Source organism: Balaenoptera borealis (assembly GCF_965194805.1).
Source record: "Balaenoptera borealis genome assembly, chromosome: 5".
In the NCBI taxonomy this organism is placed as follows: Eukaryota; Metazoa; Chordata; class Mammalia; order Artiodactyla; family Balaenopteridae; genus Balaenoptera; species Balaenoptera borealis.
This window is the reverse complement of record NC_138862.1, coordinates 110,059,344-110,079,825: the sequence shown is the minus strand read 5'-3', so window position 1 is coordinate 110,079,825 and position 20,482 is coordinate 110,059,344. Positions and strand designations below refer to the sequence as shown.

The 20,482-nt window shown below is 38.8% G+C and overlaps 1 protein-coding gene across 1 annotated transcript in view; it reads left to right on the top strand.

Annotated features, from left to right (window-relative positions):
- The window catches only part of LEKR1 (leucine, glutamate and lysine rich 1), a 309,852-nt gene that overhangs the window by 248,890 nt on the left and 40,480 nt on the right, over positions 1–20,482 (top strand). The window contains exons 13-14 of the mRNA XM_082394543.1: positions 4,744–15,058; positions 19,152–19,216. Of these exons, the coding sequence (XP_082250669.1) occupies positions 4,744–5,160 (417 nt within the window). The 3' untranslated portion in view covers positions 5,161–15,058; positions 19,152–19,216. The remainder of the gene's footprint in view (positions 1–4,743; positions 15,059–19,151; positions 19,217–20,482) is intronic.

Here is a 20,482-nt window from a genome sequence, read left to right as displayed (position 1 = left end):
CCTGACTGGTTCAGACCTAACTGGGTATAATAAAGCATGAACAAAGACACCCATCTGTGCTTCTTTTTCACTGAGGACTTGCTTTCCTGGCATGTTCCCCCCAAATTATGCCAAATACAGCTGATTGCCATCACAAATGGAATTCTCACCTTCAGAATGATCAAGTTACCCAGCAAAGCCTTCTCTTGCTTCTTCCACTGTTTTTGGAATTGAAAGCAATCCAGCTGTCTCTAAGGATAAAAACGAAAACAAACATAAAAATAAACCACTCTTACATTGCAAAGAGTGGGGGAAATTGGCCATTTTTTAACATTAGAAATTTCAAACAGATGGTGAGCTAATTTATATTTTCATTTTGAAATTTACTTTCCCAGTGGGCGTGCAGTTAAGCCATATTTTAAGTCCATTCAAAGTGGCCTTCATCTGAAAATGTTGTAGACATATCTATAGATAATGCTCTCAACCAATTGGCAGAGGTTAAGGACCCAGGAATGCTAGCTCCCCCTCTCCTAGACCGCCCTAACCAAGGGGCACTCGGGATAGGGACCTCCTCCATGAAAACTGGGCTCCTATCCTCCCTGCCTCCCATCCTGCCCCACTCAGGGCTACTTTTCTACTGAGCTGACAAAGCGATCTTCCTTTATTGCAGATTTGACAATGCCAGCCCCCTGCTTGAAATAAACCTTTCAATGACTCCATACAGCCCTCAGAATTAAGTTAAAACTCTAATGTTTGCAGGTTGTCAAAGTCGTCCTTGATCTCATCCTGCTTACTCCTCCCTGCCTGGTCTCTCCTGGTCTCTCCTCCCATTCTGCACTCTGCCCTTGAGTCACACTAAGCCATGTGTTGTCCCGAGACGTGACTCTCCCTCTCTCACTGCCAGGAATTTGTACTCACTGCCCCTCTTCACCTGACTCATGCCTCCCTTTCCATTTTGACTTACAGTCTAGTTGCAATGCAGTGATAACACTATTTTACCATGCTAAAATATGGCCAAGATACTTTTACCTAAAACATTTAGAATGCTATAGCTTCACTGATTATACTCATGTTTGCCCATGATTTTCAGTCTTACTGAACATATTCCATCTTAGACATTTTCCTACGTTGTTCAGTGAAAACACATATTAAAATTCTGCAGCAACACAACCTTACAAAAAAATCAACAACCCCAAAAGACAAACATTTTGCCTAAATTGCTGAAAGCAATCTAACCATGAGTGAATGATTCTTTTCCACATATGATGGAATTTTCCACTAATGTGTCTCCCTGACTCTGGCCACATCCACGTGTGCTCTTGTCATGCCTTGTCACACGCACTCCACCTGTGAAATAGCAGTCCCCTAAACTGGATGTGTTCCATTTCCATTTGTTTATTCCATGATTGAATAAATTCTAACATCTGAACTACATGTTGTACAAAACTGAGTTATAATCCAAATTTTAAAGGAGGAATTAATGGTGGCAGAGGATATACAGATATTGTGAGACTCATCTGAGATTTCATAGTGTTTATGACAAAGATAAAAATAGAAGTCCTATCCTTGGATCCTGTTCTCAGTTTAGAGGTTCTCCTGGTTTAGGGAATAATAGAAGAAAGAGAATTTGTCCTTTGTTCTGGAAACTAATAGCCTTGAAGAAGGATGAGTTCCAGAGCAGTGGGCCCCAGACCAAGATGGTCAGCAGCCCTTCCAAAATTCAATCTGGAGCTGACGGGTAGAGTGGGTGCTCCCACTGTACTTGTTATGGGGACATCTTTGGGTTCGCTCCACCTTTTCATTTCCTCCTTCAGTGTAGTGTCACTTGCCCTAAATAGCTTTTAAATGACTTGCTTTATGGATGTTTTCCATAGAGCACTACTCCTTTCCTTTGAGACTTGAATTTAATTAGTTAATTATTTATTTATTTATTTTTGGCTGCGTTGGGTCCTCGTTGCTGCACGCGGGCTTTCTCTAGTTGCGGTGAGCAGGGGCTACTCTTTGTTGCGGTGCGCGTGCTTCTCCTTGCGGTGGCTTCTCTTGTCGCGGAGCACGGGGTCTAGGCACGCAGGCTCAGTAGTTGTGGCACACGGGCTTAGTTGCTCCATGACATATGGGATCTTCCTGGACTAGGGCTCGGACCCGTGTCCCCTGCATTGGCAGGCGGATTCTTATCCACTGAGCCACCAGGGAAGTCCCTGAATTTAATTTTAGTAAATGGATTGAATTTTATTTTTCTTTTAATGAGAGCCGTTGTCATTACATCACCCATCATTTTATCCTTCCATATTTGTGTACCTTTTATTCACATCACCCATTTATTGACCGCATTGTTAACTTCTATAATTTTTTTCTTTTATATATTCACATAACGTTAACTCTTTCCCATGGCTTTCTTAATCAAGAGAGTTTTTATACTAACTTATTTAAAGCCCTGTAAATCTAATCACTTCAATACATTTTGCCTGCTTACTCTACTAGTAGTCAGGGAACAAAATGCATTGATGCTTTTTCCTTTTAAAAGAAAGTTTAGTTTAAGTTTAGAAAAGTTGGGCAAAACCAGATGTGATGTCTTACTGTTTTTTATTGCTTCAATGTTCTGGAACAAAATGGCCCCTGCATGCTTGATATAATTAATTAGACAATTAATTTAGGCATAGGCAGCTTGGAGCCAGGCTCTGGAGGCAGGCAGGGGCCCCACCATTTCAAAGCTGGGTTACTCTCAGCAAGTTACATACCAGTGTGATCTTCAGTGTCTTTCTTTGTCAAATATAATTGTTGGGAGCAAGAAATGAGATGACACCTAACAAGGCACTTTATTAACCTCTTCTCTAGCCCTCCCTCTCCTGCCTTTTTAACAAGTATTTCAGGAAGAGTTAATGAGAACCAGATGATACAGCCACAAACACCATCCTTGGTCTCCTGTTCCTCCAAAATAATAATAATAATAATAACTGGAAGCAAGTAATTAATCCCCATGATTTGCAAAAAATGTGAATATGTGGCTCATATATGTCTATTACTAATATATGTAAATGATGAGGCTTTGACCCAGACATGCCACTGATTTTATAGAATATTAGTGTACAACTGTTAATCTGAAATTGCTCCATACTCTGCAATTTTAATTACCAAATTTGGAATTGGATGGAGCTCTGACCGTAATCACAAGAAACTCAAATACAGGAAGATGCTACTTTCCCTGATGTTTTGTTATTTAGTTCCACTGACAGCAGATTAGTCAGCAAGCCCTTAGGAGGATGCTTTCCGCTGAGCCTCAGACTTGGGAATGCCTTGGCTGTTTTTACAAACAAGCTAACCTGATGGAAAGTCATTTTCAGCTGAAGAATCCTATAGCATGATCGCTTGAATTGTGTTTACTTATTTGGATACCATTCTGAAGTGTTTACTTTTCAATCTCTTTTTTGACATCCTGCAGACATGAATGTCAGGACATTAGGGAGATCCAAGACCTAATTCTTACCACGGGGCTTGAAGTAATTTTGATGAATTCCATAGGTGAAAGATGGCTATCATTCTTCAACTAGAAATGTAGAGTCTCATTATTTGAAGAAGTTGTAATGATCTCTAGTCTAGTCACACGCTTGAAGCCTAAATTTGCTCCAAAACCTCCCAGTCAAGTGAGATTCAACCCTTCAGAGTATCCTTGGACAGCTCTGGCTATTAAAAAATTCTTCCTTCTCTTAACCCTCATAGCTTCCACCCTTGGCTCCAACCAATGTTGGGGACATAAAAAGCAGCTCTGCTCAAACTTATGATGCTGCAAACTTCTTGAGGTCAGGAACTGTATCCACTACAGCTTCTAGTAACTTGATACATGATTGCTGAGTGGAGTTCAAAGCAGATTTTGTTCTTTATTTCAATATATATCTTACAAAAGAGCAGATCATCAGTATATTTAAGTTCTACTGAGAAAGCATCACATAAAATTACTGATTTTATTATCTAAATGCTAGAGCTGATATATTTTATTCTTTCAATTTTATAATTCGAGCAATTTTTATCTGGCATGTACTGCAGTTTCCCTTCATTATAAAATAACATACTTGGGACTTCCCTGGTGGCGCAGTGGTTAAGCATCCGCCTGCCAATGCAGGAGACACGGGTTTGAGCCCTGGCCTGGGAAGATCCTACATGCCACTGAGCAACTAAGGCCGTGTGCCACAACTACTGAGCCTGTGCTCTAGAGCCCGCAAGCCACAACTACTGAGCCCGCATGCTGCAACTACTGAAGCCTGTGCGCCTAGAGCCCGTGCTCCGCAAGCCCCCGCTTGCCACAACTAGAGAAAGCCCGCGCACAGCAACGAAGACCCAACGCAGCCAAAAAATTAATAAATTAATAAATGTATTTAAAATAAATAAACAAAATAACATACCAAATTGCACTACAGATATTAACTACAGACGTCACATGTACAGGACAGACTGTTTCAGGCACAGAGGAGTTGAAACCCCACTGAAGTAGGCATTGGACGTTCTGGGTTCTAGCACCAACTCCACCACTATCATCTGAGTGGCCCTGACTCTTGGTTCCTCTTCTGCAAACTGTGATGGTTGAACCAAATGTTCTCTTAAAGTTCTTTCCAGCTTCACAGGTCATTTGCATTTTTGACTTATTTGTCCCTGTCAGAGAACATAGACCTCTGATTTCCAGTTCAGTTCTCAATTTACATTGCCAGTAACTATCCGTATGTACGCTGTTTAAAGCTAGGGCTGCTTTTTCTTTCCTTTTTCTCATTGCAGAACACTTTTCTTCAGGAAACAGTGCGTAGAGAGTGTGAAGAACGCTTTGAACTGACGGAGGCTTTGAGTCAAGCCAGAGAACAGCTCCTGGAGCTCAGGAAGCGCGGCGGACGGTTACCCCTGTCACCATGCTCCCTCAGCCAGGGCAGCCTAACCTCCTCTGTTGCAGCTAGCAGCAGTCAGGGAGAGAGGCGGCTCGCAAGACTGAACTCCGAAAAGAGAATCAAAATCCCCGGCCTGCACGGAGTGTCGAAACCCACCGCTTCCCCAGCCTCAACTCAGCCCAGCGGGGTCAGCAGCTCAGGTTTGCCCACATTCCCCCAGCCACACCCTCCCCGGGGGGGTCGACCGTCTTCAGTCAGTGAGACCCGGCAGAGACTGGCTGTCATTCTGCAGAGGAGACTGAGTCAGCAGTGATGGAGCCAAAGTCAGGAGCAGCTCCACACAGCATGCCTGTCTTTCCCAGAGTCCAGAAACTCAACTGTACGAGGATGAAAAAGATCAAATTATTACCACAGATTAAGAATGCATACTTACAGATATTTTTAACAAGACAGTTGGAAAAGCTAACCAATTGTGAAACCACATTTTCCTAGAGGCCTTTGAAACTGCAACAGATAATGAAGTTGTTGGTATTCCAGAGGGTCAATTTCTATATTTATGTATTGTGTGTTTCGATGTGCTCTATGAATGCGCCCTTTTAGAGATCATAGGTAAAATTTTTCACCCATAGCATCTTTTCTACTTTTTTTGCACCATTACAAGCAGATCTACTTCCACAAAATAATAATAATAATAATAGATTTTATTGGTTTTGTTGGTGTTTGTTCATTTGTTTGTTGAACTGAATAGGTTAAATAGATGTAATTAGTATTCCAAATAGAAAATGAAAGGACTTAATCCTTAATTTGATAATTTTCAAAATGCTTATTCAAATATTCACAAAGTTCATCATCAAAAGTTCCTCTTTTTCACCTTACAATCTAATTGGTTAATCTAATTTCTTTTTAAGTGTGGTCAGAAGTAATGATAGGTAATCTTCAGGAAGACAGTCTGGGGACCCTCTAGAAAAAGGAACAGAAACTCCAATTCAAGAAAAAGGTGGTTTATTTCTCAAACTAGAGAGATTATTTTTGATAACAAGGAGCCTGGCCATGAAAATATTACTTGGTAGAGAGTTTCTGCATTGAATGCTCTTTGGTATTCCAGGTCAGATTTTGGTTTTAACTAGTATTCTGGAGCCATTGTGTAGAGAACTAATTCAAGACAGTTTAGTAGATGCACGTAGTGCTAATTTGGGATTCAAATTGTATTACCCCTGAAAATGGGCATCTTGTTAACATGTTTTCTATTTTCAGAGTGAAAAATTAAAACCAGAAACCAGACCAGCTATTTTACATAATCTTAAAGCTTCAGGCTCCTCCCGTTTCTTAAAACACAACTCTTTACCTTACTCTAGTATTTATTTATCATTTTATCCATCTAATAATAGTATATTTTTCTTCCATGACTGATTTTACTCAAATCCTTCATCTGACTGCATCATAGATATCCAGGCTTCTTACTCCCAGATTAGAATGATACTAACACATGTGAAATATGGCACATAAAACTCTCTGCTATTTGGCCACCATATAGATGAGAGAATCCAAAGGTACTTGGAATCCCTCCCATGTGCAAAAAAAGTAAAGTTACTAAGCAAAATCAAGTTTATATCCAATCTTTCAAAGGATTGATCTAATCTAGGGTGTTTTAACCTCAAAAAATTCCACATTAGCTCCACGAACTTCCCTGACTAGTTTAAGTGAGCACATCGTGTATAAAGTCTTAACAATGCTTGCTTTTGTTTTACAGAGATTGGCGTACTATAATGCATTTGACAAGAGAACATAACGTCATCTAATGGTGGTGCTGGAGTGGATCTTAGAGGCCAACCCCAACAATCTCTCTCTTTTTTTTTTTTTGCCAGTTAGTCGTGTGTTATTGACGCCTGGATGCTCAGGCCTTGATCCCGCACTTCCACGGTGGGTGTGGCTCCTTCCGCAGCTGCCTCTTGGCCTTCAGGTTCCCTTCGGGCTTGTTCAGCCGGCGTCACAGATCCAGGGGTTTATACTTCTTGCCCTTATATAGTTTCCTGAGGTTCTCCTTCCGAGTCTGGTTGATGACGGTGAGAACACGGGCGATGGATTTGCTGACACCTCGGACCTTGGAGAGTTTAGAAGCCGCGCCTCTTGTCACTTTAGCGACGCGCTGCTGAGACAGCGCCACCTTCAGGTCCTCCAGTTGTTTCAGCAGCTCCTCCTTCTTGCCTCCAAGGTCTCGGGGCTTAATCTTGGCCATGGCTGTACAAGCGGCCTCAGCCGGCTTCTTAGAGGGAAAGAGCAACAGTCTCTTTACAAATAAAGAACAGATGCTCAAAGAAGTCTAACTTGCCTAAGGTGGGACAGCTAGTTAGTGACTGAGCTAGAACCACTATTACCTGAACCCAACCTTTCCACCTCACTTTTCCACTTACCAGAGAGTCCCAAACCTCCATCATGACTTTTGTCAGAAGCACCTACACTGTGGTTACCTAATATTTTCTTTAAATGCACTCAATTTTTAAACTTAAATTTATATAAAAAGGAAGCTTGACCCAAGGAGGAATAACTATAAAGTAATGAGTTTAATATACTTTAAGATAAATATGTATCTATTAAAATACAAAATGTTGTTAATATACCCCCTAAAATTATCTTGTATAATGCCAGCAGTACTCGTGCCACACTCTGGAGACTACTCCACCAGACCTCAGTGTTTTTGATCTGGTGTTTGCATGTTCAGATTACAAATACTCATGACATAAGGTAGATGGCAAAAGCTAGTGGAAACTCTAGTAAAAGCACAGGAGAATATTTTGGGCAACAGTCTTTGTTATCATATTATACATGCTTTTCCACAATCTTGCAATTTCAGTTCTCTCTTCAGGAACCATGGGGATACATTTTTTCTAAATTATGAACATATTTAAATTTGTAAAGAACGTCACCCATAAGCTTTTCCAAAGTGATATAGAGACCATCCATGCAAAACCTGGTTTCTCAGTTTGTTGTTACACTCTTACTTTACAATGACTAATTTGGTAAATAGTCACTCTGAGAATAGAATCATGATCTGCAGTCAGGCTGTATTATATTCCACACGTATGTCAGAGAGGTAATTCCATGGATAAACATAGAGACAATATTTACATTTATTGCAACCTAGACCATCTGAAGCAGTCTAGGTTGTGTGCTTATATCTTTTGAAGAAAGACACTTAGAAAAGAGAATAGCATTAGAGTATGTAACCTGAGGGTTAAGAACACATTCAAACTTTCCTTGATTTTTGCACTGATTAACTCCTGTCATGAAAGAGTATCAGGAATGTTAAGAAACTAGTGAATATTATGGCAAAATAGGGCTCTCAAATGCATATAATGGATATTAAGTCTAATAGTTTTAATTTCCCTATAGACATACATTTTCCATGACTTCAATGGAAGAATTTATAGGTGTCAAAAGAAAAGAATATCATAGAAAATATTCCTTAGGAAATTATAATACTATTTGTTTCTTAAACTTAGATTGGTAGACAAAGATGGGGGAATTTTTCTATAGTTAACATAGATTTCTCAAGCAGTATTTTTTAAAAGTTTATTGAATTAAATGACTATAGTTAGTCAGAACTACTTAAAAGTTATATTTTCTGGCAATAGAATCGACTAGAAGAGAAATTAATATTGAAAATTATGTTAGCTAAGATCTTTTAATGTTCTATTAGTCTAAAAGTTTTTGTAATATTACAGGTAAGTTATAGCTAATTTCTTTTTGATTATGCAACAAGTTTTCTCAAGCTTTATCTTTTAAAGTTCTTATGATTATTATAATATTGCACTTATAGATCAACCTAGTATCCTAAAAGGGTTAATTCTCTGTAGCTGAAAATTCCGAACCATCATGTTGACTCTTACTGAGCACAGGAAATCAATTTGGTGTGTGTCCAAAGTTCACAAATCCCATAATAATTATGGATTTTTTTACTTTCATGTTTTAAGAAAATAATTAATGTATACTGTAGCTTGTGCAGGGCACCTTTAATGATCCCAAACCATGATAGACAATAATGGAAGCATTCCTAAGGCAGTGTCTGTGGTATCTTAAGGAAGAAATTCTACTTTTTCTTTTGAAAATATTAACCCTGTGTAATAATAAATTGTAAAGCCAGTGTAATTGTGTTGTATCTTTAGAATGTGAAATATAAATTATATCATCTTTGTATATTCTGAATTAACAGATAAAAAATTTTAACAATAGTTGAATCTGAAACACACTTATCCTATGGCAATATTTACCATGATCCAGAAAATTGAAAGTTTTCTCTCTGCTCTAGCATTTATATAGTATAATGCTTTATATCCATTAAGTGAGTAAAAAATGTACTAAAAATCCCTTACCCTCATATATATATATATATATTTATATGAATACTAGGTCACAGAGGTTAAGTAATTTGCCCAAAATAAACACTAGATAAGACTAATGAATAATTTTAAACTTCTGAGCATCTTGACCCATAGATTAATACTTAGGCTATATTATATATTCACTCATTTCTTCAACAGATATGGAGAATTGAAAAAGCACTGTAAAAGTTACAACGATAATTAAGATGTACTACAGATGCCCAAGAATTGTATAATAGAGGGCAGTGAGGAAGTGTATGCAGAGATTATAATATAGGGCAGCAGGTGTTGGGAAAAGAATCAAAAACAAGGTGTTATATGAGTTCAACTTTTTGACGGAAGAATCAGGGACCACTTTAAGCAAGAATTGGAATTTACAATAGGTCTTGAAGAATGGAGGAGGGTTTTATAGAAGAAGGTATACCAGGTAGAGGACATGTATAAACAGAGTCATAGATATGCAGAAAATACTTGGTGAAGGGAAATAGTGGGAACCTGAAAAAGGTAGGTTGACCCCAGAGCTTGGAGGTGTTGAATAAGAGCCCGTAGCAGGATTTTGACTTAGAAGTGGCATGCACTTTGTTGAAATTTGGGAACATAGCTCTGGCAGGGGTATTGGAATAATTATAGAGTGAAAAGGCTGGAGGTGGAACACCAATCGGTAGATTTGTAAAGTAGTCCAAACAAGAGTTAATGAAGTTCTGAATAAAGATGCTGATAATGGGAATAAACAGGAAGCAGCTGACTCAAATTCTATTCAGAGAAGGGAAAGAATTTGTTCCCTGTTAAATGCACTTTGAAACCATTACCAGCCATTGCCACTTAGCAGGGGTGCAGTGTATGAAATTGGTTCCAATTAAAGGATCACCCTTTATTTAAGAATATTACAGCTTCTCTGAAAATGTGAAATAATAGGAACTACTTTTTCATTTGGGCAACAGATAACTAACCCACAGATTCAGTGTTCATAAGAATTCTCCTTAAAGCAAACTACAAATCTGAATAGTGTTCTAAGAATTATGAGAGAAGAATGTGGAAATTGACATTAAAAATAGCTATCATCTTGGCTCAAAGAATGCAAAGCACAACTCAGTGGTGAGCTTTGGGAGTGTTACAATGCAATAAACTTCTTTCCGATTTTTGCTAACCATTTATGAGGGAAAATACAGAAGATAGCAGCCAAAATAAAAATAAGGATTATCTTAAAGTCCTTAAATTTTATAGTTCTGAAGGGACCTGACACATCATCTGGTCCAGACCTGTAATTTTACAGAAGGAGATAATAGGTCCCTTAAATGTTGAATAATTTTCCATTCTTATAGTTGCTTAACAGCTGACTTGACAAGAGAGCCTGGGCCTCCAACTCTTGGCCACACATCTCATTTCTACACTGGAAGAACAGTATCAGTGCTCTAAATTTTTGCTACTCAAAGTGCCTCAGCAGGATCAGTGTCTCCTGGGAGCTTGTTAGAAATGCAGAATATCAGGCCTCACACCCAAACCTGCTGCATGAAATCAGATTTTAATGAGGCCCTCAGGTGGTTCGTATACATGTTAAAGTATGAGAATCACTGCTCACAGTGGTGCCATTGCCCCTGGCATATTCCACCTCTAAGAGCTGTGCGTTAGTGTTAGATGGAAATTGCCTCGCCATACTCGGTTCCCTATGCCTAATCTGAGACCACCGCCACCCACATCGTGTGGACCCATTCAACATCTCAGCTTCCAGTGCACTCAATTCTACTTCTTTGCCTATTGACTGTGAATCTGTAACTCTCCAGGAAAACTAGTGAATTAAAAGAAATCAATATTCAGCCAATATTCATAAATAGCTTATATCATCACCCAAATTTCTGAGCCTGAAAAGAACTAGAGATTTGTTATTTAAAAAAAAAAAAAAAATCCAATAGAAATACTTTCATTTTGACCATTGGCAAGTCATTGAATAACCTTACATTTTAATCTCATAATGATATATATTTGGATATCTGATTCCCAAAAGAAAATTTGACAGTGCTGGTTGTCTTTTGAGGCCTGTGAAACATAGAATACTTAGATAAGTTGTTAGAATTATGAAGGAAATATTAGAGTATCATTATTCTCCCTGAAAGTAGTTCCCAATCACTTAAATATAAAACAGTAACTTGCAGTATTACACCTAGATCAGTTTATTTTAAAGGTAGAACTGAATGAGAATTTGATTCAGATTCTCAATGTCAAAATCTGTATTTAACACAGTAAGGCACTATGCTCACTTGTCTGTGAGCGTTAAGTCAGCTCATCTCATTATACCACAGGGTGGCCATATTCTCTAAGCTTTTTGAATTCAGAAAATAATGAAAGGGATTGAATTCATTTGCCATTAAAAAGTTTTTAATACTTTTTATTAACATACTGCTGTTATTTAACTTGTATGGTTATTTGTTATTACTATTAATTCTCATAAATAATAATAATTCAAACCCAAGAATTAGACAGACATATAATTTAGAATATTGAAGCACTTTTAAGTAGAGGCTTTCATATGACTTAGCATTGGAAATATATTTGTTTTCTGAAAAATACGAACATCTGGCTTTGCATTGGGCACCATGGAAAGATACATCCACCTTTCTCCCAAGTGAGCTTGATGTGGTCTAACACATTAATCTAAAGAGACACCTTCTGCCTTCTGCCTTCTTAAAGTGAATGAGTTCTACAGTTGTAATTTCCTATCTGGAACCTTAAATTTCTAGGGAATAAAAGTTACTGTCAAGATTCAAGTGACTACTTCTTTCATTTAAAGCAGAATTTCTTAAAACCCAGGGCAGCCAGGTTTCCATTTTCTATTACTAGACTTTTTAAATGGTTGAGGTTTAAGCTGGGATCTCATGGGATCTCAAAGTTAGAATCTTTTTATTCTTCCAAGGGGCACATGGTACTCAGTATAGAACTGAGGTTAGTGAGAAGAGGTGAAGTTAGGGAGAAAAGAATCCACTACCTTATTTAATAGCAGTGATTAGGTAAGGACTTAATACGCATGTTCCCTCCAGAATTGTTTGTCAATATTTTTGCCAATGTACCCTGAAAAAAAAATTTTTTTAAATATGTACCTCTTGCACATTTTTAGGTTGACATCTAAAACAGTTCATCATAAATTTAAATAGTTGCAAAGGATATTGTAATGATAACCAGTATATTATAAATATGGACATTTAAAACTAAAACTGTTACTTTAATATATTTTTATAATTGTAAACCTTTTATTGCTCTCCTATCATATTAAATTACTGCAAAAGCATGTACATAACTTTACAAAGTTCTTCTGGATTGATCTGTTACTACAGTTATTAATATACTACTATTAAAAATATCATAAATATATTATAAATTTTGACAAATAATTAAGGATAAAAGTTGTTTTGCCGACAATGCATTTCTTGATACCATGAATCAATATCTAATGTTTCTCTTTACATTTAATGAAAAAGAAGTTAGGGCTTCCCTGGTGGCGCAGTGGTTGAGAGTCTGCCTGCCAATGCAGGGGACACGGGTTCGAGCCCTGCTCTGGGAGGATCCCACATGCCGCGGAGCAACTGGGCCCGTGAGCCACAACTACTGAGCCTGCGCGTCTGGATCCTGTGCTCCGCAACAAGAGAGGCCGCGATAGTGAGAGGACCGCGCACTGTGATGAAGAGTGGCCCCCGCTTGCCGCAACTAGAGAAAGCCCTCGCACAGAAATGAAGACCCAACACAGCCAAAAATAAATTAAAAAAAAAAAAAAGAAGAAGTTAGATGCAGTCAAAAATAATTGATCTGTACATAGGATCTTATATACTTTTTATTAGTAGGATGTAGAAAATATTAAACATTTTATGATGAAATAAGATGAGGATTTTACTGTATTATAATAAACATTTGAAACAGTATCTGGTAAAAAATTGTTTTAACTACTTCACAGAATAAGTGCCAAGTGGAAAGATGTCATAGAAAGTTTATCTAGTATATCTACAAAATTTTGATAGTCTAAGAAAACGTTCTAATTACATTTAAAATAATTAGTGACACTAACCTATACTGCTTTGCTATTTAAAGTTTCTTTTCTTTCCAGATAAGGAAGTGTCCTGGGGACAAATATCAAGAAGACCTAAGAGGCTTCCCTGGTGGTGCAGTGGTTGAGAATCTGCCTGCCAATGCAGGGAACACGGGTTTGAGCCCTGGCCCGGGAAGATCCCACATGCTGCGGAGCAACTAAGCCCGTGTGCCACAACTACTGAGCCTGCGCTCTAGAGCCCTCGAGCCACAACTACTGAGCCCACATGCCTAAAGACCGTGCTCCGCAGCAAGAGAAGCCACCACAATGAGAAGCACACGCACTGCAACGAAGAGTAGCCCCCACTTGCCTCAACTAGAGAAAGCCCGCGCATAGCAACGAAGACCCAACACAGCCAAAAATAAATAAATTATTTATTTATTTTTTAAAAAAGAAGACCTGAAAAGAGCTGCTTATATTTAAATGCATTGCAGGAAGGGGAATTTTTAACAGTCAGCCTTTCTTACTAGTGTTATTTTCGCCTTGCTTTCATGAGACTGTCCTCCAAATGCATACTTTGACAAAGCCAAGGCCTAAAAAAAAGAGACCCATCAGTCCAAAATTGTCTAATTCCCATGGCTACAATCTACTTGTATGTGAACTCAGAAAATCCTAGCATGGACTAAAATATCGTTTCTAGCATGACACTTTATTTCAACAGGAATATTTATAAGTTAGGGAAATCCAGGAACCTCTATGAACTTAAGATCATCAACCCCTTCAAGTACCCCTGGGGTACACATACTCCATGTTAAAGGCCACTGTTCTAACTTAGCAAGTCAAGTCAACCAGAATCTTGTTTGCATTGAAGCATTAGACCTTCTGGGTATAACTTAGTAGGATACCTCAGGTCAGAGTGTTGGACTCCCAGACCTCAGATCCAAGACAGGGGCTGGGCTCCCCTCCCTGGGCCTGCCTCCACCCAAAAGTTCCCAATGTCAAGGAGAGGACCTGAGAGCCACCTCCTGCCTCTTCTGGTCATGAGCCCAGATCACAGAAGAGGAAATTTCTGAGTGCAGCATCAGTGGGGTCCTTGTGGTTCTCTGTGACCATGTCCCCGTGTAACTCTTAATATACTGTTAACCGGAGAGAACCCAGAACCGACCAAGCGCATCCACTTTATGCAGTGTAAGGCAGACCTGCAATCACCAAGAAGAAAAAGTTCTCCTTCAATATCCAGCTGGCAGCAGTAGGAGAAGCAGTGAAGAGAAATGTGAGACACAAAGATCAAGTTTGGGGTCAGGGAGGGCTTAAATTCTTTGTAACTACATGGTTGGAACTCTGAGCCAATAATTGTTAATGTTATCAAATTCTTGATATCTACATTACATTAACTTGGGGAAAAGAGATTATACTTGTTTTTACCATTTGTGCCCTGGACACAGTATATTGGTAGGGAAAGATGGCCCTATTTAATGGAAAGAGATATTTTTCCATGTTTTGATTTTATTATTTATGATCAAATATAGTCATACAACTAATATGAGAGTTTATTTTGCTTATGTATTAAAGGCCCTTGAAAATGTTTGTCAAAACATCTGTAATTTGATGTTTTAAACTGGTAATAATGCATTTCAGTAGCATATGTATATAGAATCTATATTGCTATTCCTACTTTAGTTACTGATGTCCCAAATGTTTCTAATACTAACTTAATAAGTGCACTCTTTAATTATCAATGGCCCCCAGATACCCAGAGTCTCTGCAACCATCCCAACCCTTCCAGGACTGGGACAGCTGTTGGAAAGACACCAGAAAGGGTAAGCATCTGTCTGGGTCTGAGGGCATGTGACCTGACTGAGTATATGATCCTGACTGTATTTCAACTACAACATCTTTATGAACTGTCCATTTATTTATTTTTGTTGTTTACGCCTCTTCTGACCTTCCTTAGTGTAAAAGCAGCTAAACTTTTAATGAAGAAATTGTATATTCATACAGTATTGAAACTCAGTCATTAAAAGTTTAATACAAACCTTACTCTAAATGTAATATCATGAGTTTCAGGACAGCTCTTCTTGTAAAGGTTCTGAACTTTCCTGAAAATATGATAAGAATGTTGTCTCAGCAGTTTTCCTTGGCTGCCTTTGGATTTAGTCCTAGTACTCCTGAGGGAATAATTTACCTCAGATCTTCTAACTTATCTAAATGTGTGTAAAAATGAGGCTATTATACTCCTTTAGTTAACGCAGGTTAGGATCAGGGCCTCACTGCAGGTTAGATTGAGGGGTTTTCGTTCATTACCAAAAGGGCATGAATAAAAAAGCATGGAGTCCTCCTTGCCTGGTGAAAGGGGAGGTCTTCACAGGCATCAGGCTTATGCCCACACTTTGTGTCCCTGGTTTAAAAACAGAAAGTAGATTTCCAGTGTAAAATGGCATGGCATCTAACAGGCCTTGATGCAACCCCTTCCAATATCCCATTAAAAGCCCTGTGATGGGGCTTCCCTGGTGGCGCAGTGGTTGAGAGTCTGCCTGCCAATGCAGGGGACACGGGTTCGAGCCCTGGTCTGGGAAGATCCCACATGCCGCACAGCAACTGGGCCCGTGAGCCACAACTACTGAGCCTGCGCATCTGGAGCCTGTGCTCTGCAACAGGAGAGGCCACGATAGTGAGAGGCCCGCGCACCGCGATGAAGAGTGACCCCCGCTTGCCACAACTAGAGAGAGCCCTCGCACAGAAACGAAGACCCAACACAGCCAAAAATAAATAAATAAAATAAAAATATAACAAATGTTCAAGTACAATTGGTGTCTAAAAAAAAAAAAAAAAGCCCTGTGATGGAAAAGGAAATGTCACATACGCACAGCACACAGACAACCAAGTCACAGCAAGAGCCTGGCCCCCCGTTGCTGTGCCACATGGGTGCTGCCCCTCAAGGCACCCAAGCTACTTTGCTGGGAACATTCTGAGATGGCCATTCCTAATAGAAAAGAGGAATCTTGTGTGAGTGGTGGTGAGGAGGGAGAGATGGGCAGTGATGCACTATACCCTAGGAAGTGGGATTCTCTCAAATAGCAGTGGATCAGCATAAGAGAGGCTGAGCAGCCCGGGTAGAAAAATACACCTGATGGTACTTGTAGGAGTCGTAGTAGCAGCAGTAACAACAACAGTTTAGTACTAGTAGTAGTAGTAGTAACAGTAGCAGTAGCAATAATAAAGAAAATGATAATAGCAGATATTTATTGTTTATCATGGGCAATGTACAATACTAAGGGCTTTAAAAGTATTTCATTTAATGCTCCCAGAAACCCTATGAGGTTGACATATTTATTAGCTTCCTTTTACAGATGATAATACTGAGGCATAGAGAGGTTAAGTAACTCACCCAAGTCACACAGCTAGGAAGTGACAAAGCCTGGACTGGCAAATAGGTACTGTAAGCTGAAAACTGGACCAGGGACCAGGTACATCACCTTCCCCCCTGCTCCCAAGTTTTGTCTCTGAGAAGGGATGTTACCCTCATACCAGAGCAAACTTGAGAGATGTCTCTGTAACCTATCTGTTGAAATAAAGATCTAGCTTCATTTGAGAGTGGGCAATCAAGAAGGAAGGCAGAAAAGAAGGAAGGAAGGAAAGAAGGAAGGAAGGAAGGAACAGCTTAGAAGCTATGAAAAAAGCATTACAGAACAAAGGGAAGAAAGTAGCATATAGGAAATAACAGACCTAAGAAAAGATCTACTGCACAATCTTATGAGGCCCCTCTAGGAAGTGATTTAGCATCCTGTAGAAGCAAAATATTATAGGCCTCACATTCCTTTTTTTAAAATATGTCATTTTCTATATTAAGTCTTTAGGTCCTGTGCTTCCTGATTTATTTCTAGAATATGGTGTCCTAGCTATAGCCTTAAAAAAGCAGTTTCTTCTAAATACAGACAAAGGAGAAAAGAGTATTAAGACTGGTACAGAAGGAGAGAGAAATAACAAATTATACAGCTGTTCACAAGATAAAACTCTCCAGATAAAGACAAAGGTCAAGGGCTTCCCTGGTGGCGCAGTGGTTGAGAATCTGCCTGCCAATGCAGGGGACACGGGTTCGAGCCCTGGTCTGGGAAGATCCCACATGCTGCAGAGCAACTAGGCCCGTGAGCCACAACTACTGAGCCTGCGTGTCTGGAGCCTGTGCTCCGCAACAAGAGAGGCCACGATAGTGAGAGGCCCGCACACTGCGATGAAGAGTGGCCCCCGCTTGCCACAACTAGAGGAAGCCCTCGCACAGAAAGGAAGACCCAACACAGCCAAAAAATAAATAAATAAATAAATAAATTTAAAAAAAAAAGACAAAGGTCAAAATTTATAAGAATAAAAACATGTTCTAAATTTAGTAATCATAAAAGTGCTCCTAAAAATTGTCTATAAAAGTCCATTTTTGAGACATAGATCTTCAAAAGTTAAAGTTTCTTTTAACTTTAAATAAAGTTAATATAAAACAGAAGGCCTTGATGCAGCCCCTTCCAATATCCCATTAAAAGCCCTGTTATGGGAAACATTGATCTCTGGTAAGCTGAATGGTCTCTGATATGCTGAACTACTACTGTACTTGAGATACTTAAAATTAAAACCTTTTGTTCTCAAAAGTCACTTATGCTCTTTTTTCATTGTTAACAGTATGAAATTATAGAGTGAATGAACATTTTAGAGTGTGTATGGACTCCCATTGTTTTGTTTTGGAGCAAAGTACCTTAAGACTCTGTCTTTGCTCTTCTTCCTTTGATGTATTTCTACCATCTTATTATGTGCTTTCCATTCTCTCTCTCTCTTTTTTTCCTACTTACCATCTTCTGAATAGATTTTCTTTTTTCGTTTCTTTTTCTTATTCCCACCATCACACCCTACTTCTATTCCTTTGGAAGTAATTCTCTCTACAACTATTTTTAGGAGTTACCCAGACATTTTTTTTTAATATTTTATTTTATTTTATTTATTTTATTTTTTACTTTTTGGCTGCGTCGGGTCTTCATTGTGTCATGCGGGCTTCTCTCTACTTGCGGCGTGCGGGTTTTCTCTCTCTAGTTGTGGTGCGCGGGCTCCAGAGCTCTCAGGTTCTGCAGTTTGTAGCACGCGGGCTGTCTGGCTGAGGCGTGCGAGCTCAGTAGTTGTGGTGCACAGGCTTAGTTCCCCCGTGGCATGTGGGATCTTAGTTCCTCGACCAGGGATCAAACCCGCGTCCCCTGCATTGGAAGGCAGATTCTTTACCACTGGACCACCAGGGAAGTCCCAGGAGTTACCCAGACATTTTAACATGCTTACTTAATCTCTTGATGCTTCACCCAAACAATACAGGTACCTTAGAATATTATAACTACAACTTTCACAGTGTTCCAATTTATATTATATTTTGACCATATTTGAATTCTATCTTGTTTGTTTAACCTCACAAATTAGACATGACTATTATTGTTATATGTAGTCAATGTTCATCAGTTTCTTTGCTCACCATTTCTTCTTGCATCTCAGACTTTCCTCCATTTGGCCTCATAATCTTTCTGCATAAAGCAGTTTTCCATTTCTAAAAGCTTTATTCAATTTTTCTCCAATCTGCTAGATTTGTTTTTAAAAATTCTCTTATTCCTTGTTCACAAACTTTTCATTTCTTTAAACATACCAAACATGCTTATTTTATATTGTGTCTGATCATCTTTACAGATCTGATTTTTCTGCCTGTTTCTGCTGGTTCTCACTCATGGTGCTTTATTTTCTTGTGTGGGGTGGGGTGGGGGGGAATGGCAGAATATGCCTATGTGTGTTTTTATGTGAGCTTAAGTTCCTTGGAACTTTATCTATAGGAATTCTTTGAGACCTGGGTAGAGATTGGAGCACTTATATTAAAATTCTCTTCTTTCAATTTTTCAGATGCAGATGAAATAAATTCATACAAAAAGTCACGTGAGGGCCAGGCTGCAGGTACAGATTCTCAGGTGAGAATTCATCCCACTCTCCTCCAGCATAAAGATCAAATCAGATGCATGGCTGTCTCCTGCATAGCAGGTTATTTTTTACTCATCCTTTGAACTGAAGGTAAAGCCCTTTGAGATTCCAGCTTTATCTGAGAGTCTCCTATAAAACTTCCAATTTCGCATGGGCCCAAGGCTTCATCTCCTCCCCTCCACTATCAAACATTTTCCAAAAAGTTCAAGGTTTCCAGGTTTTGGCAGAAATACTGAGAGAGCTGGCTTTGGTTCTCCTCTCCCAAAGTCGCTACTTCTGTCTTGTTTTTGATTTCTGCAGATTCCTTACTTCTGTGCCATCTGTTGATGCCTTTAAAAAGTGTTTTCTTTGTTATTTTGTCTAGCATTCTGGTTGTTTTCACTGGGTAAATCTTTTAGCATATCTAGTTCAGCAAACTAAAGGCAGTAAATATTCTGTGGAGATGGGGGGACATCCCCCCGCCACCGCAGTATATGTGCTGAATTGAAGACCTCTATAAAGCACTGTGTCAGAAGAATACAGAGGTCTGGGGACCAAAGGATGGAAACAAAAGTGGCCTCATTTACCATTATTCCAATGACCACCTTTCTCTTTTTTTGTAATACAAGCAGTCAAAGCTAGAAATTTCCTCAGTCATCTGCTTCTGGGAGAAGCAAATCCACACAGTGTTTAATGTAGAATATATTTTTCTGTTTGGAAAATACCCAGGATATATTTTATTTATTTTGATTTTTTGGTTATTTTTAGTCCATAGCAAATTAGAACAAACATTGCTCTCTAAAATTAATCCTGAAAGGAAATGCTGATTTTTAAGTAAAATTATCCATACTTTTTAATTATCCATACTTCATTCATTCATTCAACAAACATTTATTAAGTTCTTTGTGCCAATCATTATGCTGAGGTGATAAATTAAGAAACATCTGTACCAGATAGTTAATTTCTTGCATTAAATACTGTAAAAAATTTTAGAGAGGAAGATGAAAACCTGCTTTTCTGCAGATAACAAGTCAGTGTTTGACCACAAAGCATTGGTTACCTGATTTCAAATCACTTCTAAACAATTCTCCAACACATTTTGAATGAACCCCAGGAGCTCCAATGACTGTGTCGTTAATAAACTGTTGAACTCATAATTATTTACAAAGAAATGGATCAAAAAAGAAATTTCTTTAAGAGGTGAAGAACATAAGTTACATATTTCCTGTTGAATGAATTCTCTACTAATTCATTCAGTATAGATTCATGGCTTCAGG